The 27,399-nt window shown below is 39.2% G+C and overlaps 1 protein-coding gene across 1 annotated transcript; it reads right to left on the bottom strand.

The window, feature by feature from the left end:
• Window positions 1–164: 164 nt before the first annotated feature.
• CNOT10 (CCR4-NOT transcription complex subunit 10) lies at window positions 165–27,077 on the bottom strand. Its single transcript, XM_054160945.1, has 19 exons — window positions 26,876–27,077; window positions 23,684–23,775; window positions 21,302–21,463; window positions 20,656–20,806; window positions 19,581–19,726; window positions 18,587–18,673; window positions 18,282–18,365; window positions 17,026–17,143; window positions 15,511–15,660; window positions 14,177–14,379; window positions 12,422–12,543; window positions 11,661–11,837; window positions 9,178–9,258; window positions 6,041–6,154; window positions 4,093–4,223; window positions 3,298–3,333; window positions 3,061–3,188; window positions 1,794–1,869; window positions 165–458 (listed from the first exon to the last, which is right to left on the bottom strand). The coding sequence occupies exons 1-19, from the start codon at window positions 26,895–26,897 to the stop codon at window positions 304–306; spliced, it is 2,235 nt and encodes a 744-aa protein (XP_054016920.1). The 5' UTR covers window positions 26,898–27,077; the 3' UTR covers window positions 165–303.
• Between the last annotated feature and the right edge of the window lie 322 nt (window positions 27,078–27,399).

The raw sequence follows: 27,399 nt of genomic DNA, 5'->3' as shown, positions 1-27,399 counted from the left end.
TCTCCTTCCACTCACTTCCCTTCCCTGTATTCTCTTCAAAAAGAGCAGAATTGCACACTTGGCTAACAATGGTTTAGTAAGTAAACTGCCACTCACATCTCCAAACCAGTAGCAGCCTCTCTTTGTAAGGGTTATTTCATCAACACTCTAAAGCATGCCTTTTGGCTTACATGGTTTTATTAAAAATTTACTTACATAAATGAACACACTCCAGCAATTGGGGTATGCAGGTGTCCTAGGTTAAAAAACATGTACAAAATCCCAACCCTTATGGGCAGGGCAGCAGCAGGTTGAAGCACAACCTCACTTCCTTTGAACAGTGGTGAAAGCTGGCATCTGAATGGGCTGGATTGAGTGGACTGGCTGAAAGAGAGGCTTCTTCCGCATCTCAGAGAGGGTTTTCACAGAAGGGAGAAGCTGGTTTCTCTTGATGATCTGTAACGCTAGCTGTGTGTTACCTGCAAGACAAGCTTTGATTAAAAAAACCAACCCAGTACCTCTGTATAACTGACTGTTTTCAGGCCCAGGCCCCATGCATCAGTAGTCTTCAGGGAAATGCTGACAGACAAAAGTCAATTTGAAAGAGCAGGATTGCTTGATTCTGCCTATTCTAGCTAAAGACATGAAACTTCAGTCTCAGAGCTTGAAGATGCTGGGGCACCTGAAGGGCACCTCTTGTCTCTCCAAGCTGCACAGTGAGACTCAATCGCACACAAAATGCCCTCACAATGTGACACTGCAGATGGTAATTCAAGTGCCAAGGGCATATATAAAACATGTTTTTAAAACAAGAAATCTGATCTTCAATTGGAAGCACGGCCTATAAAATTAATACCAAAAGTAATGGAAAAATGATTCTTTGTTGAACCTGTAACATTGTAGAAGCAACTGCACAGTTCTGAAAAGAACATTTCTCCCTTGGGTTCAAGCAGTTTTCTTTCACTGAAGTTTTAGTTTCAGAAGAGATGCACTGTTCTGTTGCCATTTATAGAACAAAAAAATGTCTTTGCCATCTTTTGATTATACACTTAAAAGGGAGTGAGAGAAGTGAATTCCCCTTTCTATCCTCTTCTGTGCTGTGCTTCATTGACCAGAGAAAGGTTTCCAAAAATTCCAACTTAAAAAAAAACCTAAACCATCTTAAAACAAGCTTTGGAGAAGTCTCAGTTCTGAATACAAATGCTCAAGTCCGGCCTGCAATGCAGGCCAGCCAAAGGGGAGCAGCAGCACAGCAACTGTTTCACAGCACCAGGATATTAAGCCCTATGGGACCCAAGTCCACAACTAACAGCTTCAGTGGTGTGGCAGCCATCTACTCACACTGCAGCATTCAGGTGCAATCCTTCTTGTTTCCATTACATAGAGACTTTTTTTCCCCCATGTAAACACAATGAACCTCCAAAGTGAAGGATTTTGGATGAGACAGCTACCAATATTGCAAGCTTTATTTATTGCAGTACTTTGTACATAGGCCTTAGATTGTAGTTGTCTTTAGATGAAAAGCCTTTCCAACCCTCTCTATAATATAAACATCAAGGGCTTTACAGACCCTACCCAAGACTGCTGATTGCTCCACAAAGCATAGAAGATTTCAGCTGAGAGAATGAACAGATGGGGTGTGTAAGAACAGGATGGCAATAAACTAAGGAGACAAAGGTGCAAATACATAGATCTACAATGGTGTAAAATGGAGATGGGGCCTAAAGGGCACAACTCCATAACGAGAATGGTGATTATCATCTTCCTCCCCTTGTGTCCCAAAATTTAGGTTAACAGAATGTTTCAAAACTTACCATTCTGCAATTCAAGATACACAGCCAGCAGGATAGCCTCTGGAGGGATCTCTTTGGGGTGGATGAGTGAAGCAGCCTTATTGAAAAAGAAGAGGGTAGGGAGAAAACTTGCTGAAGAGACATCCAGCTCAAAGAAAGTGCCCCTGGGCAGGATCATTACCACCATCTTACCCAACAGAAACAAGTAACAATTCATAAATAAGAACAGGATTTATTTTTTTAAAACTGGTACTCTCCAAGAAGAGACTAAAAAAAAAAATTATCTGCATTGCAAGATTTTTTTCACACTAAGTAGCAGCACCATCTGCTGCATGCTTATGTTAGCATGGATCTCTTAATTCTTGGGGCAAATTTACTGTGGTTTCCTGGTGACATGACAGGCAAAGAAGGTAGCATCCACTGCTCTCAAAGTTCAGAGTACAAAGTTAACAAGGATTGTTCATTAGCTTTCCATATACAAATATTTTTCAGCTACAAAGTCAATTAATCTCTTGTAGATGCAGAGGAAAATTCATTTCTTGTAGATGTAGACATCTACTATACTTTAGGTCCACAGATAAATGTCTTAAGATCCTCACAGAATTTGAACCTGTTCACCCACACAACTACTATAAAGTAATGTGGAAAACTGCTGTTTCAGTTTGCAGCTCCAACAATGCATTTAAGTAGTCTTCCTGACAGACAGGAATGGCTGCAAAAAGAAATGGGTCCCAGCCATTAGAAAAATTAAATGAAGTGAAGATGGCATTTCAAAAGTAGTACTAGAGAATTCTTGGGGTATGTGGCAGGCAAGGAACTTCAGCAGAACTGCTGAAGCAATTTGTTCTGGAGCTTTGTTCTCACAGACCTTAAGTTAATGACCTATAAACTGATCAGAGAGAAGTAAACTCAAGGCTCTCTGGGACCTTCTCTTCTGAAATACAGTTACTCTTGGATCATTGAAAGAAAAACAACAAACAGCCCCAAACAAACTCAAACTTCAAAATAAATGAGAAGACTTCCTAGTTATATTCCACTGGTTTGATATAATCATCCAAAAACTAAACCAACCAACAAAAAAAACCCCAAGCCTTCCCATAGTATAAAATTGGAATCCTTTATTTTATGTTACTAATAGAGACTGATTCACAAAGACAGAAGAGAGCAGCCATCTCAGGGAAGTTTGCAACTATCCCTGGGCTATGAAATCTCCAGTGCTTGCTGTGATGTAAGTAGCCTTTTGGAGTACCCTGGTCCCAAAAACTGTCTTGAGATTTGTTTTTCATACCTGATGAAGACACTTCCGAGCTTTGTCATATTCACTCCTCAAACAGTAAGCACTTCCAAGGTTAAACAACATCATTGTTCTTGCTGATGTGACTGAACTGGGATAACACTGTGGAGTCTGCTTGCCAGCTGCAATTTAAAAAATACCTAATAAAAACCTTTCTTTTTTTTTCCTTAGACTTTTATTCCAAACTGGCTGAGTTCCTGTATTCTGCTGAATACAGTGCCTGGTACTTACAAGATTCCATTGCTTCATTCTCTCCTTTGTCAGACCCTGCAAAGAAAACACCCACAAAAACCATCATCTTCTGTGAGCTTTTAAAAAACTTATTACAAAAGTAATACAAAGATAGACAGTTGCCTTTTTCTTCATAGTCTGAAATTAAACAGGGAAAACGTTGGTGTGCTCTATATCACTTTAGACTGCCTCTCTTTTACGCTTTGCTTTTAGATCTGCAGATGACTACAGTGAGGTTTAAGCAGCATACACGACTGAAATCAGAGCTACTGTAGATTTAACTATATAGATGGGCACTGGGATACATTTCATTTACAGAATACACACTCCCAACTGTAAGCACTACAAGGAAATTGAGATTAACAAAGTTGTTCCCACTCCCGTCTCTCACTAAACACAGTAAGTAGTCTTCACTGGTATTGCAATGCCTGGTTTAGAGACTAAAAACCTGGATGAGAAGCTATGAAGTCAAAACTTAACCAGAATTGCACAACTAACAAAAAGCACCTTTCAAAAGTTACCTTCAAACAAGCTAGAATGTTACAATATATAGTTCTATTTATGTTCCACAATTAGCCACTTCAAAGGAATGACAAAGATGGAAAAGACAAACCAAACACAAAGGAGGAAAGAAAATGCCTGGAAAACAAAAAGCACTCTACCACAAACAAAAATTAAAATCAATCCCCTAAACATCCAAGATGTCTTAATCATCATGATATTTGGATATTCAAACTTAGAGCAGGAAGGCAGCTGAAAGTGTAACAGTTTCTAGTGAAGTGTAGATTCATTAACCTTGATCCTGCTCATTTGAAGAGATCCCAAGGGAAACATCAGTGACGTTCTCAGGGTTCAAGTGAGTGATGGCATCAGATATTCTGTCTAGAGAGATGAGAGCTTCTGCTGCATACAAATGGCCAAGGAACCTACAACAACAAAAGGTTAGGTACAAATGTCAGCATAACAACATCTGCAGCTGGTTATGCAAGACAAACTGAATGCAATTTTTAACATGAGCACATGAAAACTAGTGCTTAGTATCTCAGTAGTTAGCTTGCTTATGAAGTATTGTCATAGTTCCTGGTTCTGTCATTTATTGCTTGTAAGCACTAATGTTGTGAAAAAGTCTGCATCTGAGTAGTGCCAATTCATTCATGCACAGGAATTGCCACTCCAGAAAGACAGTACCTCTGTATGGCTCAATCTCAGAGGATTTAAAAAAGGAATCCTTACAAAACCACCTTGGGATATTGATACATTTACCATTTGAAGTGTTATGTGACTTCAGACTCAGTTAAAAAAAACCCAAAACCCCAAAACAATTCTGTAAAACAGCTGCGTTTCTGAGGACAGGCAGTATATAGGCCTGTCCCTGGGGCAAAAACACCTTTCCAAATGCAGGGGTTGCAAAGTGATTATGCAAGTCTGATGTTTGACACCTGTAGTTCAGCTCAACTAATCAGCAGCTTTCCTTTCCAATTTGGGAACAGAGGGAAACCTATCAATTAACAGCATGATTAGTTTGCAAATATTTACTCTGAAACAGTAGTAGAGCAAAAAAGGTCATGCTTATCCTATGCAGCTGTACACATTGCACTGACTATGGTTGGCTGTAATGAATTACAGAACAGGTAAAATACCAGTTAATCATCTGATATAACTCCTGCCATTTAGATCTCGTACAGCAAACAATTTTCTCTACAGGATTCTTATTTCACTTAAGAAAACAGGAACAGTTCAGTAGTCCCAATCTGCACAAAAGCCTGGTTTCTTGGGAGCAGGGTACAGGGCACTGTCTTTGCAAACACCTGTCATCTAGTGTCTCTTGCATTACATCACAGTAACGCTGCCTTCACAAAATTCTGTTCTCTTGCAAATTCTCTGAAATCTTGCTTATGCAATGAGTGTGCAAAAAGACAAGCTTCTGCAGTAGTCTCAAGCACAGGAACGAAAGAATTCAGTTGGTGTGAACTGTCTTAGAGCGCACTGCCAGCATATAAAAACAGGCACAAGTCAGCTTGCTTTCCACAAGAACATTACCAGTTTTGAAAAAAATATTACTACCATAAAAACCTCTCCTGTATTTTATCCTGTGTATGACACAGGAATTAAATGCACAAACAAGGTCAGAAGGATGGGGCTAAATCTGCCTTTTGAATTTGTGGAGATATATATATATATAAGAACTGGTGGGTCAAAACAGAATGAGCTTTCAATACCCTTCAAAAAATTGTAGTGCTGAATGAGAAATGAAAAAGAATGGAACCCATGTAAGTAACAGTAGCAAGTGCAGACTCAAGATCTACTGCCCTACTGACCCAGCAAACTATCCCCTCTGAGGCTGTAGTCTCATAAGCAGATTTCTCACAGCATGCTGGCTTGTGCTTCTGTCTACCCTCAGCTCCTCATTCCTACCCCTTCTACTGTGCCAACATGAGCACGTGCACCCCCCCAGTGAATCAGGACAGAGACCTGAGGGTCCTGCCATTGATTGGGACCCCATGGCTGGAGATTAACAAATAGCTAGTAAAGTAGTGAGAGCCCTAGAATCAAAGCAGGGGACTCACATTCCTGCATGTCAATGAACAATTAGTCAGGGCTTCAACAAGAACAGAAGCAAGCCAAGCAATTCTTCACCTCAAATACGTAACTGGCAAGCAGCTCCAGACACTGGAAGCTTGAGCTCCTAGCTCTCCATCTAAAAGCAGGGCTGAGAAAGAAGAAACGACGTCATCAGACTTACTTAAGAGACCCTGACAGCTTTGGTTGCTGAAGAAGTTTATCTGCATGATTCAGTGCCATAAGGTTATCCCCCAAAGCCAGAGCCACGTAAGCACTGCATGCAAGTATTGAGCACCTGGAGGGGAAAAGAAAAAAAGAAGGAAAAAAGGGAGGGGGAGAAAGTCAGTATGTTGAATGGAGATTTCTGCAGTTCCAAATGCAGCTGTTCAATTTCTTGTTGAAGTGCTAAGGAAATAAATACTACTTTCAATAATGAAGTAAAGGACATAGTGTTTTGTTATCTGTGGCCTCAATCACATTCTCTGAATTAGGAGACACATACACTGTGTTCTACCAGTATAAACCAAAAGACCACTGCAGTGTGCTCAGTAAGGTCTTGCAATTTTGATCATAAATAACAGGTAAATACAAAGATGGACTTCACCACATGTCATTTTTCTCATGGTTCACTTCCCCTTCTCATCCTTTTAATTTGTCTTGAACTCTCACTTGTATTTCCTTGCCCTCCCCTTCTGCTGCAGCAAAGGATAGCAGATTTGTAGATTTCTGTAAGGTCACATAGCAGCAACCGATTAAGTTGCAACATATTTCATTCTTGTATGTACAATGTTTGCCCACAGGGAGACAAATACTGGAGAATTCTGTGTTTCCAGTTTTGTGTTGAACTGACAACTGTAACCCACTGCTAAGACTCTAATTGATCAGTGGCATTTTGTTTCTGTCAGACTTTCTTGTCTTTCCAAAATGACAAAATCCCTGACAGTTCCTGTAGTGAAATCTGTGCTATTTGTATTTTCCATCTTCAAACAATAACCCCATCATGAGGCCAAGCTTAACATTTAATAACAACTCACCCTCCCACCTCCCCAGACACAGCACTCGGGAGTATTATCCACTCTGTAAGACCCCCATTCAGTGCAGGCTGCCTTGTCCTCCAAGCATAAGCCTCTGCTGGCAATACCTCGCTGGGAGCACAGACTCAGCTCTTCTCCAGGAAGGAAGAGCAGATCCTCTTAGTGAGGTCTCACGTTGGGAGCAAGGGGAAGAGAGCCCTCAACTCTTCCGCCAGTAGGTGGGCTATTACCGCGTCAACCTTCTGGCAACTGTCAAGCCCACTTTCAGTCCAGCAGTAAGTCATGTAATTCGTGGCAGGACCTGGGGTGCCTTTATTCCCCTTTCCCAGGAGGCATGCTCCTTAATTATGCACAAGCAGGACAAGAAACTTCTCCAGTGTTTCTCCCTACCCCCCACTTCCTCTCCACTGTGCCCAGATGTCACATCAAATCTGAACACGCACAAAAGCTTGAGAGACGAAAGCTTCCCCAACTCAAGTCCCAAACCTAAAGTATTTCTGAAGGGTTGTGGCTGCGGAGGATGGGGGCGAAATTAAAACATCTCTGTAATAACAGCCTGCTTCTGACTAGCCTCATTTCATCTCTGCTTCAAGGAAGCACAGCTTTTAGATCAGCAGATGCTAAGCATCACCAGCTAAATACCCTTAGACGCAAGTCCAGGCCTCCAGAGCTGCCTGCTACTGCCCTTTTCATCAACATGTGTCTTTTATTTCCCACAATTTTTTTAAGCCTATTTCTATTTCTGAAAGAGCAAATTCAAACACAATACACATTCCAATCACACAACAGGTAAGTACAGCAAAACTGAAACCCACTCTTGTTATCTAAGGACTCCTCATTGCTTAAGCCATGTTAAGAGCTGGCAAGATTTTAGCAACAGTCATTAAAGAGGAGTAAAATAGTCACGTTTTCTTCCCTGCAGCAGCACTTGTGCACTTGGATCCATTGAGCTGGCTAAACCAGACGCTCAGGAGACCTGACAGCTAACCAGAGCAGAAGAATTGCACCACAAGGGAAAAGACAAACTAGTTTTTCACCCCAGTCAGGATTCTGACAAAACTCCACAGGTTGCCTTTGAGCACGGCAGACTTCCAGCATCACTGAGCCTCTGCATGCCCTAAATAAAACTGCCTTTGCACTAGGACAAAGAATGTTTTTTTAAACTGCCAGATTATGTCAAACAGCCTCTTGTGTAGGTCCAGGCAACAAGATCTGTCAGCCCACACTGACTGCAAGTTTACAGAACCCAATCTGCACATCTGACTTGTCTTATTTCTCAGGCCAAGTACAAGTCAGAGCAAATTCAGCTCTTCAAAACTCGCTATGAAGCAATCAAAAATGGCACTTCTAAACCATTAAGAGAACATCACTAACCTGAAATAATTTCAAATAGCTAACTAAGCACAGCAGTGGATATAAACTATCTACTTTTAAAGTTTCAACACAGACAAAACAATCCCAAATACTAAGAAATACAGAATGCAGATGGTGCTTACTCAGCACCAGCAAAGGGGAGATGGTGGAGAGCTATGCAGTGGCTGAAAGTGAAACAGCTATGGGTAATAATCATTGTAAGCTTCCAGTATTGTGACAGGGCCAAACAGACCACTGTAATCTTTAAGTGGATAAATGAGGCAAACTATAATCTTGTTTGGGAAAAGTGAAGAGGTTCCAGTTAATGTGATACTTCTTTAGACACATGAGAGTTATCGTGTTTGGAGGGCACTCAGTCTGGGAACGAAAAAATCAAGTCAGATCTCACCTATGTTCTTCCATGGTGAGCAATTCAAACTCCTGAACAAAGACAATTTTTCTATTTTAGGTCAACTATGGATTTACTCTTGCTGAGTTCTCATTTGAAAGCAGAATAGCTGCTTATAGCACCTTTTTCCCCCCCACACCCAATGAGCTGAGCCCCAATGTGGGGCTGAATTCCTAACTAGCCGCATCAAGACCTTAAAGCAAACAGGTACCATACAGTAATCTCCACTCCTTCCACCAGTCAAAACCATTGCCAGGTTTTTAGCTTTGTTGTTTATAGGACTTGCTTTTTTTGCAATGTCAAACCTGTAATAGACTGATCATCTGAATTGAAATTCTGGATGGTTTCTATTTGTTTGAACTCAAAATCCAGAACATGGAAAGCACCATGCAATTGGAAAAAGGAACACTTAGATTACCAATTACAATTCAGTGTTGCCAGTGCCTAAACAAAAAGTTCAGCAAAAACTCCAGAATCACAGCACAGACATTTAGTGGTGAATATTTTACATTATTTACTTACCTTAAATTTTCTAATTCCTGTTTCTTCAAAGGCGAAGAAGGGGGAGCTGCAATGAATTTATCTCCTTCATGACTTTTATTGCTAAAAAGAAAACAGTATATTAATTATAGGGAGTAAACAGAAATAATTAAAGATCTCAGTGTAGTAAGCATTGCTATTTACTCACTCCATGTAAAAGGACAGAGAAAATCTGTAGCCTAAAAGACAGGGAAATTCAGCTCTACAAAAGCTGAGGCAGATGCCTCCTAACTGTTCCATTTGAGAAGGAAGAAAAGGGACATTTGATGGAAAAGATTTGTCTGACAGACCAAACAATCCACACCATTCTCCACAGCCTCAAGCTACTTTTGAAGTTTGGGATAAAACAAGAACTGTAAACTGGAGACAGACATAACTCACTGCATTTGTGGCCTCTCTTCTTTTAGCCTGTAAGAAAAGCAGTAAACTATTTCCCTCCCTAGACATCTTAAAAACATAAATATTCTAGGAAGATCATCTACAAGGTGCTATAGTTTTCTTTAGACTTCTGGCTGCCTTCATTTTTATTATTTCAAAATGAATTATTTCAAAAGAATTTTTAAAACGTTCCACTTTTAAGAACTTGAAGATTGGCATTTTTGAGGGGGGAACAACTGAGTTTGTCCCCCTAACAAACTTTTTCACTGCTGTTGTTAGATACCTCTTTACTTTTACAGGTACGATAACTCTTAAGAGATCTTCAAAACAAAGAGCAACAGACCAAGGAAATCTGTACTCACCACTGTTGTAGTGTGTGTATGTCATGCCTTTGCCAAAAGTTAGATAAAAAAAAAAAAACTCTCAACCACTGAAAGTATTCACTGTTTTCTTGTGAGTAAGAGAAGAATCTGCCTCAGAGTCAGCCTGCTCAATTAGTGGGATTTGCTTCAAAACCATCCTGTTCAATTAGAGTGATTTTCTTCAAATGTCTTGTATGTTTTACTGTTCTCTCACTGAGGGTTCCTTGTCAGAAGGAACAAATCCTTAGAGAACCTTTCAGAATGTGACACACAAATTCAAGAACAGCCTTCTTTGTTGCTGGATATTTTGAAGTTGGCAACAACCAGGCTGAAGAAGCATCTGGTTTTGAAAGAAGATAGTAAAGGATCTTCCCATGCAGGGAATGTTTTCCTTTCCTAACCCTTACAAAACCAAACACACACCACACCACCTTCAGAAAACAAACAAACAAACAAAAAAAAACAAACACCGAAAAAAGGTCTTGTCTGAGCAAGGGCATCTATTTTGTTTTCATCACTCCCCCTTAGTGGGCCCCATAAGCTTAAAATTTCAATCTCATTTAAACCAAAGAAGCTTCGTCACAATGGGCTGCATACAGCTTGCCAGAGAAAGTTAATTCACAGCCTCCAACCTCACTAAGAAAAACAAAACCCTACACACCTCTCACCCCCAATTTTCACAAATCATTTGGTCACTTGACAGGAAAGATTGTCACTGGGGAAAAAAGGTGAGAGAAAAACTTTTAAATGGTGTTTTAGCAGCAGCAGCCACTGACTCCCAGCCCTTGTCTATCCCCAGGCAACCTCAGAATATAGGGGGATGTGCCTATGCAACCCAGTAAGCAAATGGACCTTCTTAAAATTATTCTGTACTTGGCTCTGACAAAGATACTGTGTTTTTTCATTACTCTAAGCAGTTCAAGTTCCAGCATATCCACTTCTTCCAGATGAGTTACTCTTCCCTTCTCAAAATGGTCATTAATGAAAGTGCAGGCTATGGCTAGTAAAGGTACTCTTCAAAAGGAAGTTCAGAGCACGCCAGGCTCCACACACACAGTTAAAAACACCTAAAACACATTTGACATGCCTTGTCTACAAGTTACTTTTTCTGCAGCTTTAAGAAAAAAAGGAAAAAAAGAGATTTTTCTTAAGTATTTTTGTAAAATGCAAATGTATTAAGCCACTGCTCCATGCTGCTTTCATACTTATCTTCTAAATCTAGCTTCCCATTTCTAGTCTAAACCAAACACAACAAAGCATGCTAGGGCCTATGACTGTCCAGTCTGATCACGGGGAAATGTTTACTACTGAGATACTAAGCATTTATATAGTGAATCAAGCACATGGCACTTGTGCACACACAGACAGAAGCAATGTAACATATGAAACTTCACTTACAATTAGAGAAATGCCAATATGCATTGCAGGAGGGTGTGGGAAAACATAACATTTGCAGTACAAAAAATAAAAGACGGCCAGTGAAAAAAAAGAAGTTCACTGGCTAATTTATTGAAATTGTTAGGAATGGTAAGAACCCAGTCAGTATTTATTCTTGTTAGCACACCAGGAATTAAAACAATGAGCAGCTAACCATTTTCCTTAATATGTCAACATTGCTAAGGGAATTTACAAATACATTCTTTTCTCTGCCAGCCAAACCAAACAGGACTGTCAGCCCAGACTTACTTTGGACAAAAAGAAAGGTTTGTGTGCAGTTCTCATTACCTGCATGCTTCACTGCTTTCACTGTTTTCTGTGTTTCCCCCCAGCTGATTACTAGTTTTAGATCCATTTTCTTGCTTTGGCTCCTGCTGATCTTCTGGCAGTAGAAGCAAGGCATTTCTTAGACAAATTGCTGCGAATTCCATACTGGCTACAGGTATTGCTGAGGACTGTCCATCACTTAAAGAGAGACAGAAGTTAGCCAGTGAGTAGCAACATCACTACATTAAAAGCAAAGCTCCAGAAAGATCTGAATGCAGAGAAAACTTTATCCTAAAGATATTAAATAATGTTTTAAACCAAATTAAATTTATGAAGACTTCTATATCTTCCTTATTGTCTCTATGCAAGTACATCCTGATGCCCAAACACAGCCCATAATTACAAGAATCTATCTTGTTTTGCTTTATTTGACTTCCTGAAGTTTTGACAGAGAAAGTAGATTCTTTCTGCAGCTTTCTAAAGTGGACTACTGAAAATACATAACTTCTTAAGTGAGAAAAGGAGGAAAGACTTAGAAATGCAAATTTCAGAGAAATCCATTTTAAGCTCCAGTAGCCTTCTTAGTTACATGAACACACCGTTAAGCCCTCTGCTGGCCATCACAGTGAAGGCATCCAAATAGTGTTCTAAGACTCCTCATGCCTCTCTCTTCACCAAACAAGTAATTTCATTATTCCATTACAGTTTTAGAAACCCCTGATAAAAAGATTCGTACCCTTACAGCTATGATAAAATGAAGAGGCCATGGAAAACATACTTACTTATAAACAACATTCTGTATTGACTGGGATGCTAGGACTATCTTACGGTGGTAGCCTTGTCCTACTATAGATTGCACAATTCCCTTTTTGCTGGGGAGACCTTTAGTCTCTTGTTCTGATGTCTAAAAGGGAGCAAGAGAAAAAAAAAAAAAAGGTTAAACTATCATGGCCTGGCAAAGTAAGAGAAAGCTGTAAGACTTTGACCTCTGTTAAAATATAAGAATCACTACTTCATATGGGTACAGTTTTTAAATCTTAAGTACCATGAAGGATCAGGCACCTTCTATTGTCTTTGTGTTGCAGAGGGATTTTACTGTGCACAGTGCAATCACAGATTAGTTCTGACAGCTTGTCTGATAGCCTACTGACCTAGTTTTCCCTCTGTTTTGAAAGCAAAAGAACAATGAACCAAATCGTATTAAAAGAACTGTCAGGAAATCTAAAAAGAAAACAAATGATCAGCCAAATAATATTCAGAATTGTCACTGTAATGCTTGCCATCTCCTCTCCCTGCTCACACAGCATTCAAAACACTCTCTGAAAAAGCTGCTCTCCAGCTGTTCCATGGAGAGCACGAAGCTGAACCACAACATATGCAAAGCTTCATTAACTTAAGAGAGTTTTGAGCATGCAGACATTTTGGAGGTCAAATGAACTTAAAGCACTCTGTCAGTCCCAAGAACTACCTCTATACCCTTTCAAATGAGTCCAAATATAAAAATCCAAGATATTTCACTCAAAAAATTTTAAAAGTATCAAAGTATCAGCAACAGAAGTTATGAAAGTTGTTTCTGTTCATCAAGCCTTAAAGTGAGTATCAGACTTCCCTGAGCAGCCACAAAAAAATTCTGTCACTGATTCCACTTTTACCTTGTTATTTCTGTAATTCAGGAACAGAAATCCTTGCAAGCACAGAATGTAGTGCAGAGAAAAGATCTTGGGCAAGTTTTATTCTTCCATTCACAAATAAAGACAGAATTACTTGTGGGGTTGTTTTTTTGTTACTGTTGATTCTTTTAAATAAATATACCATACATTATACATGGGTTTTAGTATATATAACTACATAAACCCCAAGGTTTTGTAATCACTGTTAAATGAGCATGGAAAGCTTGAGGTATCATGAAACAAGTAGTAAGTCAAACTGTTCATGCTAGTATCTGCATTTTAAGTAGAAAGAATGGAATACAGAAAGAACGTATTACTGCTTGCTATAAAGTGATACCTCATCAGAGAGCACTGTAAATTTCTTTCCAGGTAATATCTTTATTATTCTTTCTAAAATTATTTCAAGACAAAGTAAGGTAAACCATCAGATGGCTTGGAGAAATCTGATGTGCTTCAAACCCATTCAGGACTCAAGCTGGAATGCCAAAGTGGTGTGAAGGTAAATTGCCAAAATCAAAATCAGGCTTAACAAGTCTCTGCAGAAAAACACACTTAACTTTAGTTTGCAACTGAAGAGCAGCTGTAAAAGCCATTTAGGTGCTCTTGTTTCACCTCATGCCAATCATTTGGATAGTCTTAGAAAAGTCAGTTTAAGGTCTAAGGCATTTGTTTCTGTGGTGGTTTACCTCCATCTGTTGCACTTTGAAGACACAAAATACACGCATACACAAAAATAATTAATCTGGAGGTGCTGCAACACTAAGCCTTTAAAGAGCATACTTCAACTCAAGGTATTATTTCTTCCTTTCTGTGATCACATGCAGTTCATAACTGCAATCAAAATAAGGAATTTTCAAATCTACTTACCCCTTTATTGGCAGCAATGCAACATTCTGCTATTCTCAGCCAAAGACGAGGGTTTGAGTGATAAACCTGGACTGCCTCAATCAAGCATTCAAAGGCAGCTAAGGGCCTCCCAATATGCAAGAGCTGAATTCCACAATTGTACAGCAGCTCATACCGTTTGTTAGTCAGTAGTGTACACATGGGTCTCCCTGAAAATTTTTTTCCTGCAGAAAAGAATTAACACCATATTGGATGTACAGCTCAGAAGAGCAGAAAACATAACTCTAGGAAGAGGACAGAAGCTGTGGAAAACACCCCAAAACTACCAAAACCCCCATTTGTCACAGAATGTCACTAACCTTCTGTAAATAAATTCCTTTCACATCAAAGCTGGTATAAGAGACAAACTAATTGTATTCTTAATAAAGCTTGAAATACATTAAATGCTAACCACTTACGTTTCCTTTCACTCAAGCTAAAAATTATGTAATAATAGTGAATCTTAGATTTGTGAGAATACACATCTTTGATTTCCTTCTGGAATTTATGAGAGCAACAATTTGCCAAGCATAAAACATTTTGTATCTTCACAATGGCACCTAAGCATGTACTTAGGTACAGGGCCAGGGGAAAGAAAGTGTGATAACAACTAGATTTTAAAGACAAAAAATTTCACTTCATCATGAAAACATTCATTTGGAAGAGAAAAAAAAAAAATTAAGCATTATTAATCACAGAAGAAAAATGTTATAATAATGTTTGTTTTCTTGTGTGTACTTACAGCAAAAATAGATGGATAAAGCTAACAAAAAAAATAATAAAGGAGTATGTCTCACACAAGCCTGGAAATTGTTCAGTAAGAAAGTGTGAGAAATACACCATTCCCAAATGCCAATTTAACAGTACTGTACTCTGCATCTTCTGTACCTTCCACATAACTAAAAAAACCCAAACCCAACTCCCCCTCTCCACATACTTTTGAGTCCTGATGGTTCTACCCACTGTCCACAGACTATAAATAACATCTTCCATGATACCCAATAGGTTACAGAGACTATTTTGTAATATCTCCCTGACCGATGGTCAAAGACTATAAAGGAAAGAGAAGTAATTGCTGCAGTCCCATGGCACATCAAAGAAAACAGCTAAACAAGAACATATTTCAGAATCACCTACTTCTGGTGACACCAACTATACTCTCAAATCAAATTAGAGTGAGAGTTCTCACCCTCCTTATCCTGTTATCTGCAAAGAAACAGGAATTTTGCGGGTAACTACTGAAAGCTTCATCCTCTATTTTCTCATTTTACCCACCCCTCTTCCACTATCTATTTTCATCACTGAAAAATTCTTACCTGGATCGGCACTGCCCGTTCCTAGCTGTGCACATGCATTATCATTTTCTTGCAAGGCTTTCTTAAAGTAAAAAATTCCTAAGTTGTGCTTTCCCATTGCGAAGTGAATGCAGCCAAGATTGTTCCAGAACATACACCGCAAGCATTCACCTGAGAGAACAGCAGAAGACCGTTGTTGTAAACTGAAAAATTGCACTGAGCCCATAAAACGCTTCTACCACCTTCCTATGGGGTAGTTTATTGTGGTAGTCTGTTAAACACAGATGACTCATGGATTGTGCATATTACATCCTTGTCTCACATTTTAATAACCTACATTGCTGTATACTATTCTTGGTCTCAGACAGTTGACCTGAAATTACCTACACATTAAGCAGCTACAGATTTTCAGATTTTGTGCACTGGACTCTAGGAGAGACAGGTATAAAAATTAGACTGCAAACTGAAGTCAGTTCACCTAGAGGTCTTCTTACAATTCAGCACACAATCACTTCAAGTTTCCTAACAAATGGCTCTTGTAAAAAGGAAATTCTCAAATCACAGAATGGTGTGGGTTAGAAGGGACCTCCAATGGCCATCTGCTCCAGCCCCCTCTGCAGTAAGCAGAGGAATCTTCAACTAGATCATGTTGCCTAGAGCCTTGTAGAGCCTCACCTTGAGTATCATCAGGGATGAAGCCTCAATTACTTCCCTGGGCAACCTGTTCCAGTGTTCTGCTACCCTCATGGTAAAAATGTGTTCCTAACATTCAATCTAAATCTGCTCTTTTCTAGTTTGAAACCACTGCCCCTCATCCTATCACTACAGGCCTTTGTAAACAGTTCCTATCCAGCTTTCTTGTAGACCTTTTTTTTATTTTTAAATTTTTAAAATTTCTTTAAAATCTGATTTGAATAGTCTCAGAAACTGAGTTAACAATTACAGACAAAATAGAAATGATTTTCAATACCTTTCAAAATATACATTATTTTTCAATACCAATGATATCCTTTAGAGCCTACATTAATATAGGGATTAATTAATGTCCACTTAACAATACTCCGATAGAGAGATTTTAGCATTATTTAAAAATGAACTGAAAATAAAGCAAATAATTTATTGCTATTGAAGAAAAGACAGTTCTCCACAGAACTAGCTCTGTCATTTTTTTTATTAGGTAATTTTTGGCTACTATTGTGGTCACATGAGCTATGAAAGGCTTCTGCAAAGTTTTCCTCAAGATCATCAATGATATTACTTGCCTAAAGTTCAATAAAATGAGCAAATATGTCAACCTAACCAGCACTCTCCTTCCTAAATATATCATGTTCAGGTAACACTGTACTAAGTTTCTTGTAAATAATAAAGGACAGGAAACGAAACTTTGAATTTATCTGCTGGCTACTGATATTTTACAAGGGTACTGCTGATATAAAAGAAAAAAAACCAAAACCACAACACCCTAAAGACAAAGACAAGAAACAGATGATTAATAACTGAACCTGACTAATTAACCATGAAGGTTTTCCATTTTACCTGTTTTCATGAAGCCAGGGTGTTCCGCAATGTTTGCGCTGTTTAAAAGTTTGACAGCTTTACGGTAATTGCCCCTCAAATATTCAAAATTGCTCTTAAGAAAGAGAGAAGAAGCTGACTGCGAAGGAGAAAAACAATAGTCAATTATCTCTTATTATTTCTACTGCTAGTGTTAAATTACTCCACAAACACCTTGCTTCTGTGGCCATTTAAAAAGGGCTTAGATCTTAATACTCTCAGGAAGTAGCACCTCCTCTGAATCCTCAAACTATGCATACTCTTGGTTACTGCTTTAAAACCCAGCATTACTCTACAGAACTCTGTTATGGCAATGGCCAAGTGCAGAGAATCTCTTTTCTAAGAGGATCTTTCTGCAACCTGTCTTCTAGTACGCTCTTTCCCATGCTTCCCTTCCTGCGGATTTCAACCACCTCCTCCTGGGCCATGATCCTCCTGGTCTGCCAATAGAGCCCTCACAATCCAGGAGGATTTGTCAGACTGGCAGCTGTTGAGACTAGCAACAAAAGGGAAGTGTTCTCCTCCCATTCCCTGCACCTCAGTTAATGTAGAATTTATCTTGGTTGGTGAATGCAGTTCTGAGTTCAGAACCTCTATATTAAAAAAAAAAAAAAAAAAAAAAGAGTGCTTTGTAGCAAGAGGTAAGCCTCCAAAATTTGAAAAAGAAAAACAAACAAAAACCTCCAACACCCAGAGAATTGTGTATCACAGAATTAATCTTATAGGAACTATGAACTGCTTTAAATAACCAATGACATTAGAAGTTTGTACTACCTGGAACATTTCTAGTAAACTAAACCTTATTTTGTGCTGCTCAAGTTATAAAGCAAATTAAGTCTGCTTAATATACATAGAATAGAATAAACCAGGTTGGAAGAGACCTTCAAGATCTTCGCGTCCAACCCATCTACCAATCCAACCCACATAAACAACTAATCCATGGCACCAAGCACCCCATCAAGTCTTCTCCTGAAAACCTCCATAGAGTGTCATGCATTTATTTTGGCAATTAACAATAAAGTGCATTTTTTTTTCTCATCAGTGGAAAACAGCACAAGTCAGAAAATTCTTCATTAACTACACTTGCAGGAAAGAGATTACAAACTTGGCTGACTACATAAACATTACTTCAGATATCCATCCTCAACAAGACCTTTCTTTGTAAGGAAAGTTAGTAAATTCAATTTTAAGAGAGAATATATCTATACTAGAAAAACAATAACCTTAAAAATACTTACATTCCCAGCTGTATTCATAACAGACTTGATTTCCCTCTTGCATGCCTTTAGTGACTTCATCTGTATATAGGCTCTCACCTTATACTGTTAAAAAAGATTGATTTGTTAAATAAAACCCCAATAACTTGTATTTGGATCTTACAGAAAGGAAGAGTTGGATAAATTCATTCTTTTGTTTTTACAACACCAAATTCAAGGACAGACAGTATCACAATCCACGCCGAACTAGATTTGAAGCAGAAGACACTGTATTTTAAGAGAAACTTGAACTAATACCTTTGTATAAGTAATATGCAGACACTTACCTGGTGTATCTTAGATTTAGCAACTTCTATTAAAGCTCCACTTTCAGCTTTTTGATTTGAGGAATCTTTATTTGTATTACCACCTGACTGCAGATCAAACAACAAAAAAAAGGGAAATGTTACTATTAGTCACCTTTTAAATTCAGTTTACAGATTCTTTCATGAGCTATTTTTACCAGCGTCACATGAAGAAAACTAATTAATAGTAAATAGTAAAATACAAGTCCCACCAAATACTGTAACTTGAGCTTAACAATCAAAATCCATAAACCACCACACCAGCCCATGAAAAGCAGAATTCTATATTAACATTAGTGTTATGCTATGTTGCTCTGCAGTTGAGGTATTTTAAGAATTCTCTTACCCAGGAGGATGATAGGTACATTCTAGATTCTCTCTTTAATATTTTCTTCAGTAGCATTACTATATACTTAAAGATAAAATGTTTTATCTTAAGTGTGACATTCCATCAACAGGAAAAGCCTGAAGAGTCCTCTTTGCACTTCCAAGCCACTACTCATTCTATTGATTTTTCGAAAAGACACATACAAAAGATTTCATTTGAAAGTACACCTCATACTTTCAGATAGTATGTAAAAAAAGATGCTTGATTTTCCATGCTAAGTTACACAATTGCAATTCCTCTCTGATGCTGACTTGCCCTTAAAACTTAAAGAGACTCGTATGGTCATAATCCAACACAAACAAGGAAAACTAAGTATATCTGATACTGAAGACTGAAGACAACTGTCATTCCATTCTAAGTCCCTGACAAGAAACACTTCTTAGATCCCTGGAATTAAAGGCTGGAAGAGAGGGAATTAACAGCTGCTATATACAACTAACCCAGTTACTGAAATATAAATTGATGTCTGAAGTTACAGGTGATCTTACAGTTTTATAACTCAAAAGTACTTTAAAAGAATCATTTTGGATTGACTTAAAGAATACTTCTGGTAAAGATTTAGTGGCATTCATCTGATTTGAAGATTACCTCATTTTTTCCATTCTTGCTGTTATTGTTGCCCTGTGAAATCATTTTTTCCAGAACAGCAAGCAGATGCAAGGCTTTCTCAGCTTGATAAGTTAGCAGGTACAAGTCTACAAGCAAGAAGCACACAGCCTGGGCAAATTTCTCTTCTGTATAAAGCAAACAAGTAAAAATTATTTTACAGCTGTAAGACCAAGCTTTCCAAACATGACTAAAGAAAAAAACATTAACTACAAAGTGCATCTATGTGACATTATGAGAAAAAGTCACCTTTTACATTTAAAAAACCAAAACAAAACGAAACAAAACCACCAGCAGACATCTACACTGAAAAAGAAAGGTAATTCATTCAAACAGCATCAGCATAAAAGCACAGATTAAAGACAGCTTAACATGTATTTCATGTTTACAGATTTTGAGAACTGGTCTAAGCAGATCAGCACCAAAGTTCCAGCATTCAAACAGACAGATGGAGCCATATGCATACATAGAATCCCATAGAACTTGAAAGGATTCCGTACAAACACATCTCTGCTTGGCACTTCACAGAGTAAATCCCAGACAGGCACACTGAAAACTGGAAGGAATTGGAGGAGAAACATGGTAGTGTTTACTCAATTTATTGAGGCCAACACACATACATCCTTCAGCCTTGTAATTTCTAAAATGTATGGAAATTCCACCACACAGGGTGCCATAGCCTATAAAAGCTAGTGACTATCTACAGATACAAGCATATGCAACTATGCATGACCTGCTGATACAGGTATTTAAAAATGTGTGTGCCTTAGGAAATAGGGCACCCACAAAGTTGCATGATGACTCAAAATACTAGATTTTTAAGTAATTTCATTAACGTGTGCATATTACTTACACAAATACCTTTTCCCAACAATCTATTTCGATTTCAGTGTACGTCTGTGCTGAAGTACCCTCCCCGCAAATCCAACTGCTGTCCTTGATAAAATTCAAATGCATTCTTCATTCTGAAGCCTACCTTCCTTAGAACCGTATTAGACAAATTGCAAACCACTTGTCTGATACTGAGACAGACTGAATAGCCTTTCTGTCTACATACCAAAAGGCTCTATAAACTGGTACAACTTCTCTCCAACTGATATAGCTTCAGTATACTGACGCAGGTGATACAAAATAACAGCTTGATTGTAGTATAGCATACTGTTTTCAACATCATCTAAACCATCCATTTCTTCAACAACAGAGTGAACCTGGAAAAACCAAAAACATAACAAAATCCACACTCACTGCATTAAACCTTCAAAATACATGATTATTTTTTAGTGTTAAACATCAACACACACAAAAAGAGACAGATCAGTAAGAGTTAAGGTAATAAATGCTGCTGTACCACATAAATCCAGCAAACTACTTACAATGAAATAGGAAGTCATCAATTCACATTTTTACTATTCCACAAGCTATTTCAGGTTAAGGAACTTTGTACTGAAAGAACACAGCAGGTCTTCTTATGGTTATAAAATCTGAAATGTTTCAGCTTCAAATCAATTTCAATAACTAAAGCCATAATTATAAAAGCAGTGTCCTAATGATTAAATAAGACTCAGAGTTAAAAAGCAATGAATACTACTCTCTTACTCCTTTATAAAAATCAAAGACACTGAAGTTTTATTCTTATTTCACTGGATGACTACCACCATTAATAGCACTCAACATTAAGTACCATGTCAATATGTTTGCATTACCTGGTTCTTCAGCTGGTTAAGAGTTTGTCTCAAATTGTCTGTTGTGGTCTGGTTACTTTTACAGAACTCAGCAACAGCAGTATTCAAAGTTATTTTGTAGTCATCTTTGTTTATGTCTTGCAGGGTATTTAGGTGTTGTAAACAAGTATCATAGTTTCCAGCCTGGAAATGGCATAGAATCAGAAACATGCATTAGATGATACAAAGTTTAAAACAGCAGGCTACCAAGATTTATGAAATTATCCTCTGCAATTTCAGAAAGCAAACTAGCATTTCCTTTATCTACAGCAAGTGAACTGAACCATGAGCTTAATTATTTATGCAGAATAATATGTATGAGAAGCCTAAAAGTTGAGGTTATAGCCAATCTTCAAAATTAATTATGTAGAGGAAGGTCAAATAGAATAGCCTTTTATAAAGAGATGTTTCCATGAAAAGTGTCACTCTGATTTCTCTTCATCATATTACTTGAGTTTCAGGATTCTTTACTTCCTCAGTTTTCATAATCTTTCCCCATCACACTGGCTGCAGCAGCTTATGTAAGTCCCAGCCCATTATTTTATGCTCATTCTTCATTTCATCTGAGGAAAGCATGAGTTACAATGTAGTCTGCAAAAGTCAGCTTAAGACAGGTTAGAAAAGAGTGTTACCTTCCCAGTACAGGTTTAAATAATGTTTTTACAAGTTTTAACTATTAAATGAAGTATTTAATCATCTAGGCATGCTTCAGAAGAAACTAGTACACAAGTATGATGCTCCTTTGAGGTGGGATTTAATCAAGAAATCCCTTTGTTTGACATCAGAAACAGGCAAGGACTTCAGAATAGCCCAGCTCTTCCTGCTCTAAGTTTTAGTCTTTACTGTAGTTGTGCAGGAGGAATTTAGTGGCATCAAGGAACAAAAGAAGACTCCAGATCCCTTCAACTATGTTAATCCTAAATGATCTTTCACTCTCCACTGTTCAACTCCTATATAGGAGTAAACCCTTCTTGTACATGGAAGTGACATTAACTTGCTTCCATGCCATCTTCTGAGATGTCTCTCAATCTCCATGACTTCTCAAAGACTACTGAGAGTGGCCTTGCAACAAGGTCAGCCAGCTCTCCTAACTCCCTCAGATGGATAATCTATGGGCCCATCTATTTATAGGGGTCAAACTTCTGTAACAGTTTGAATACTAACTCTTCCTTCACCGACAGTGGTTCTGGTTTTGTCTCAAGCTGGATTTTTGTTCCCAAAGCGTGAGGCCCAGCAGTGCTGGTAAAGATCTAGCGAAGAAAGTGCTGAAAATCTCTACCTCTTCAGTGTTGCTGGTGATAATTCACCTCCCCTGTTTAGCAGAGGGATAGTATTTTCCTGGTGTTTCTGCTTGTTGTTTATGTACCTGAAGAACCCTTCAATAGTTACAAAAACTAAAGATGAAATCATCATCACATCGAAACTATTGATCTGGATGTTGATCTGTGGGCAAGGTGGAAAACAGACAACCCTTTCATGTGCCTTCAATTCTCAGAATCAAATGCCAATGAGCAGAAAGTTATTGCAAAACAGTAATTGAGCTACAAAGCAGCATGAGCTATATTAAGACCCAATATATGCACTTTGTGTAACAACATTCTAGATAAAACACAAGTAACGAGTGAAACATACACAGAAGATCCTCAAAACACAGTATTTAAATTCTTCCCTTCATCTATCTGACACATCTAAAACTGAATTACACAAGGCATTGTGGAGACAGGGATGCAACAACTGAAAGGAAAAGCAATTATGCTTACTGCCACTTGCTACACCAAGTAAAACTGAGAGACAGTACAAAGAAAGGAGGAAACTGGAAGATTCAAAACCTCATTTTTAACACACACACACAATACACTAAGTGTAACCAGGTAGTAAACGCTGCCTGGAGGTGTTATGTGTTGAAGAATATGCTTTAATGTAAAGTGACAGAACAGTGTACCATGATGTTTGTGAAAGAATACAGCAAGATGCTGAAAAAAGAGGTCTGTTTGGTTGCTGCTTTTGAACACGTGGTTCCTTTACATCCTTTCACACAACATTTTTTTCTTCAGAGAGATCATGCATTTCCAATGCTCATACAGAAAAGCAGCCTGCTTTGTCTAATTAACTCAATATACAGCTATTAAGGTTACTAAGTTTTGAGAAGTAAGAGTGAACACACTCTTGCACACTTCATTTGAGTAATGCTTTCAGTATTTTCACATCATAGCAGACAAAAAAATGCATGTACTATAACAACTAATGGTACAATACCTCATTAATACATTTGCAGGTATGCTACAGAAAGAGGAAAAATAATTACAAGCATCCATGTACAGTTACATGGTAAATTAGAAGTCTCAGAATTTGGCTTTGCCTTACCAAAAAAGCTTGTAATGCATTGCTGGACAATTCCTTTTCCTGATCAGTAATCCCAGAAGTACCTGCTCCTTCATGTTTCTCAGTACCTTGATCTGTAAAATGGACAGAACATTACAAAAAAGTTGGCACATATAATGTCAGCCAAAGTAACCAAAGGCCTGCAAGACAACTCACAATGTACACATTTTAGATTTGTCTTTAAAACTGAAACCACACACTAGGATTGTTGTTATATGCACAAATACTAATGGTGAAGGCAATGCACTGAGTTAGATGAAAAGCTCATATATCCTGTATGCTGCCCCCTAAATAGGAAAGGAGGATTTAGGGAACAAAATGAAAAACAGGGCAAACACTGGAACTTCCACTCAGCTCCCTGATGGAAGAATAAGTCTCCCTAAATAAGAGGCTGCAGCCTCAAACCATCATTGTTAACAACCACTGTCAGAACTGATACATTTTTTAAACGCTCTATACCTTTGTGCTCTTCAATATAGTCCATCAAATGCTATCTAGTAATTATACTGCAAGACACAAACAAATGCTGCCTCTTCATCTTTTCAGCCTCACTCCTGATCAGGTAGAACTTTCTTTGAATCAAAGAAATGGTTTCCACTTTTGCAGAAAATTATTTCTTGAATTTCATAGTGGAAGCTTTCTAACCTACCTTTAACTACCTTAATAAGGTAGTTAGGCTTTATAAATTCAATTTATTCTTTCTCTTCTCTAGAATTCACAGATGTCAAGATGTTGTGCAAACTCTGCTAATTTTGTTTCCATTTTGAAAAAAACTAAAACATTGATCTGTGAGGTTCACTACAAAATCCATTGCACATCATCACCAAGGTATCTGAATTGTCTGCTCCTGACTATGGAAATTTACAAGCTAAGACAAACAGTAATGTAAAACCAAAAATCAGAAGATCAACAGTTAACATCCACAGTAATGGGAATAAAACAGACTTAACCTATTCACAGTTTGCAATTTTTGCTAAGATGGTGAGATCCCTTCTCTTGCTCTATGCAAAAACATATTTGAACAAGAACTGTAAATATTTGATTGTTACTTCAGTGTTTCATTAAGATGCCAACAAAGCTCAGATTTTAAAATCTACAATCTTATGATTGCCAGTTAAAAAGTAACATACTGTGATTTAGACAAAATTCAGGATTCAGCAATTTCAGCACTCTAGAGGGATGGGTCCTCAGAGGGCTACAGAACTGCATGCACTTGCTGTAAAAGCTGACTATGTAAGTCATGGATCAGCACCATTTGCACAGCCTTGTACTCAAAAGGGAAAGACAGGAGAGAAAATTAAAACAGCTCAGAAAATTTTTGAGGTGCCAAGATTTTTTGCTCTAAAACACTTGAAACCTATTAAAGAGCTAAAGGTCGTTCTAATCTACTGCTTCAGTTGGTCTTCATTATAAAAGAGATTGTACAGACAGGAGTCAACCAGAATATGGCTGGCACAAGATACTAAAAAGAACCCTCCTGCTTGCATTCAGAAGAGGAGAAAAAAATGTACTCTTGCTCTCTTGGCTGCAAATGGATATCAAATGCTTGCAAATAAAGCTATTATTTTCATATTTCTTGAGGTATTTGAAAATTAAGCAGGTAAGTACATTGATCCCTGGCAAAACATACATCATGCCACTTGCTCACTCATATCTAATTGGCATCTTGCAGAAGTATGTGGTACTGGTAACACACAGCACACCAGTCACTACTGGCGCACACCTGTCCACACAGTAGCCTCAATAATCAGCTGAAATATCTGAAATGGCACAGGTTCCCTGCTTTACAAATGACAGGACCCAATTTATCTCTGTAAAATGTATTTACACGTGAACCTGTCTGTTTCACTTTTCATATAGTCCAACGTTCACAAGAAACTCGGTGCTTGTTGTGGTATGCTGACACAACACAAGAAACAAGCAACCACATCTCCCACACACACATAGCCAAAGACACCTGGAGAGTGATCTGCAATCATTACCATTCTCACACCTGCTCTCTGTATCGCCAAGGAATGTTGTTCATTTGGGCACATACTTTTCTATTAGGAAAGTAAACTGAGGAATTCTTTCAACACTTTCAAAAACAATAACAAAACCCCAGAGTTTTTGTTTGTTTTGGGTTTTGGTGTTGGGTTTTTTTTTCCTAGTAGAAACAAGAAGAGACACTTGCAGTGCTTATAAATAAACACAAGCTAGGTCAGCACACATCACTCAGTACCCTACACTAGTTTTTCCCACAATCCTTTTCAGATGCTGAGGAGTTTCAAATATAGCATCCAGAGAAAAAAATGCTTAAGGTGATTTTAAATAACGCTCCTGTCACATAAAACCAACTGGAAAAAACCCTCAACAAAACCCAAAGAACACAAGCAAATCCCTTTGGCTTTCTTCCACATCACCACCTTCTCCATCGCCAACAAGCTGTCATGAGGGAAGGGCTCTTCTTCTGAAGAAGGGTAGTCATATGGAGATGGACGAGCAGTAATTTATCAACACTAATGAGTTACAGAGCAACTGTTCTTGAGATTTGGCGTGTTTACCGCAAGACTTATATTTTGATCTTGCCGATTTCTCTCTACAGTGCCTTTTCGGGCCCCACGTTAGTGACGACTCACTCGTCCCCCAAAACCAACTCAGAAGGCATCAGACCACGAAGCATTCCAATCCCCCAGCACCTTCTGAACGCACCAATTTAAAAAAAAACAACAACAAAAACAACAAAAACTGAGAAGCTCAACTTCTGCAGCGGCTATTACGCGCTAGGAGACACCCACGGCCGCCAACACGTTCCTAACGCCCTGCCCACAGGGCCTTTCCGGACCAGAAGGGTGCAGCACCTCAGCTCTCCGAGACCAGGGGAAGTCTCCACATGGCCCAGCCGGTGACCCGCCAAAACACAGGCCCACATGGGGCCGGCAGCGCCAGTATTTCACAGTGGCTACCTTGACTGCCTCAAGCCCACAGTCCTGCGGCGGCGGAGGCACTACTTCCTCGGCGGAAGGACTACTTCCTCGGCGGAAGGACACATTTTACCGCAAACTGCGGCCGCTTCTCCTTCCGCCCGGGACCTACTGCCACTCACCGCCCCTGCGCGGAAACGTATCCCTCCGCACCTGGCGGCCCAGGCCCGAGGGGCAGGAGGCTGACCGCGGCGGCTTTTCTCGTACTCACCCGCAGCCTTGTCTGCCGCCATTTCCTCTGCCGCGCCGTGCGGCCGCGCAGTCTTAGAGTGCCGGTAGGGCCGAGGACTTCCCACGCTGCGCGGAGCGCTGTCTCCACCACCGCCAACCGGCCGCTGCCCCCCGGGACTACTTTGCCAGAGGCCGCCGCGTGCCGCGCCCAGCCCGCTGACTGCGCCACTCGCTCCTATTCGCCCGCCGCTTCCGGGTTCCCGGCGGCCTCGCGACGTCCTGCCGTTGCCGGGGGACCGCGCACTTGACGTCAGGGCGCCGCAGCGCTGCCCTCCACGGGGGGGTAGCCAGGCGCATGCACGGGGCCTCCCGCACCGGCCGCCGCGCCATGTTTCTGGTGGTCTCAAGGCTGGCAGCACTGGAGCGGGTTGTGCGCAGTGTTTTCTGCTGCTTCCGAGAGCGGGAATTGATTAGCAAGTCTCGGCCACTATCTCCAGAACGTGTTGTCTTTTCTGCTGGGTTCAGATGTGCGGCTGCTGACAAGCAGACTTTCAAAATACTGAC

Source organism: Dryobates pubescens, chromosome 4 (assembly GCF_014839835.1).
Source record: "Dryobates pubescens isolate bDryPub1 chromosome 4, bDryPub1.pri, whole genome shotgun sequence".
NCBI classification, from domain to species: domain Eukaryota; kingdom Metazoa; phylum Chordata; class Aves; order Piciformes; family Picidae; genus Dryobates; species Dryobates pubescens.
The sequence above is the reverse complement of the archived record's forward strand: the minus strand, read 5'-3'. Positions and strand labels throughout refer to the sequence as shown.

Bases quoted from the DNA above. Each gene is read 5' to 3' on its own strand.
- CNOT10 (XM_054160945.1), bottom strand. From the start codon at position 26,897: ATGGCGGCAGACAAGGCTGCGG. The intron at 21,464-23,683 runs GTAAGGCAAAGC...TGCCATTTCCAG, and splicing joins ATGCATTACAAGCTTTTTTG to GCTGGAAACTATGATACTTG. The intron at 3,189-3,297 runs GTAAGTACCAGG...TTTAAATTGCAG, and splicing joins GAATGAAGCAATGGAATCTT to CTGGCAAGCAGACTCCACAG.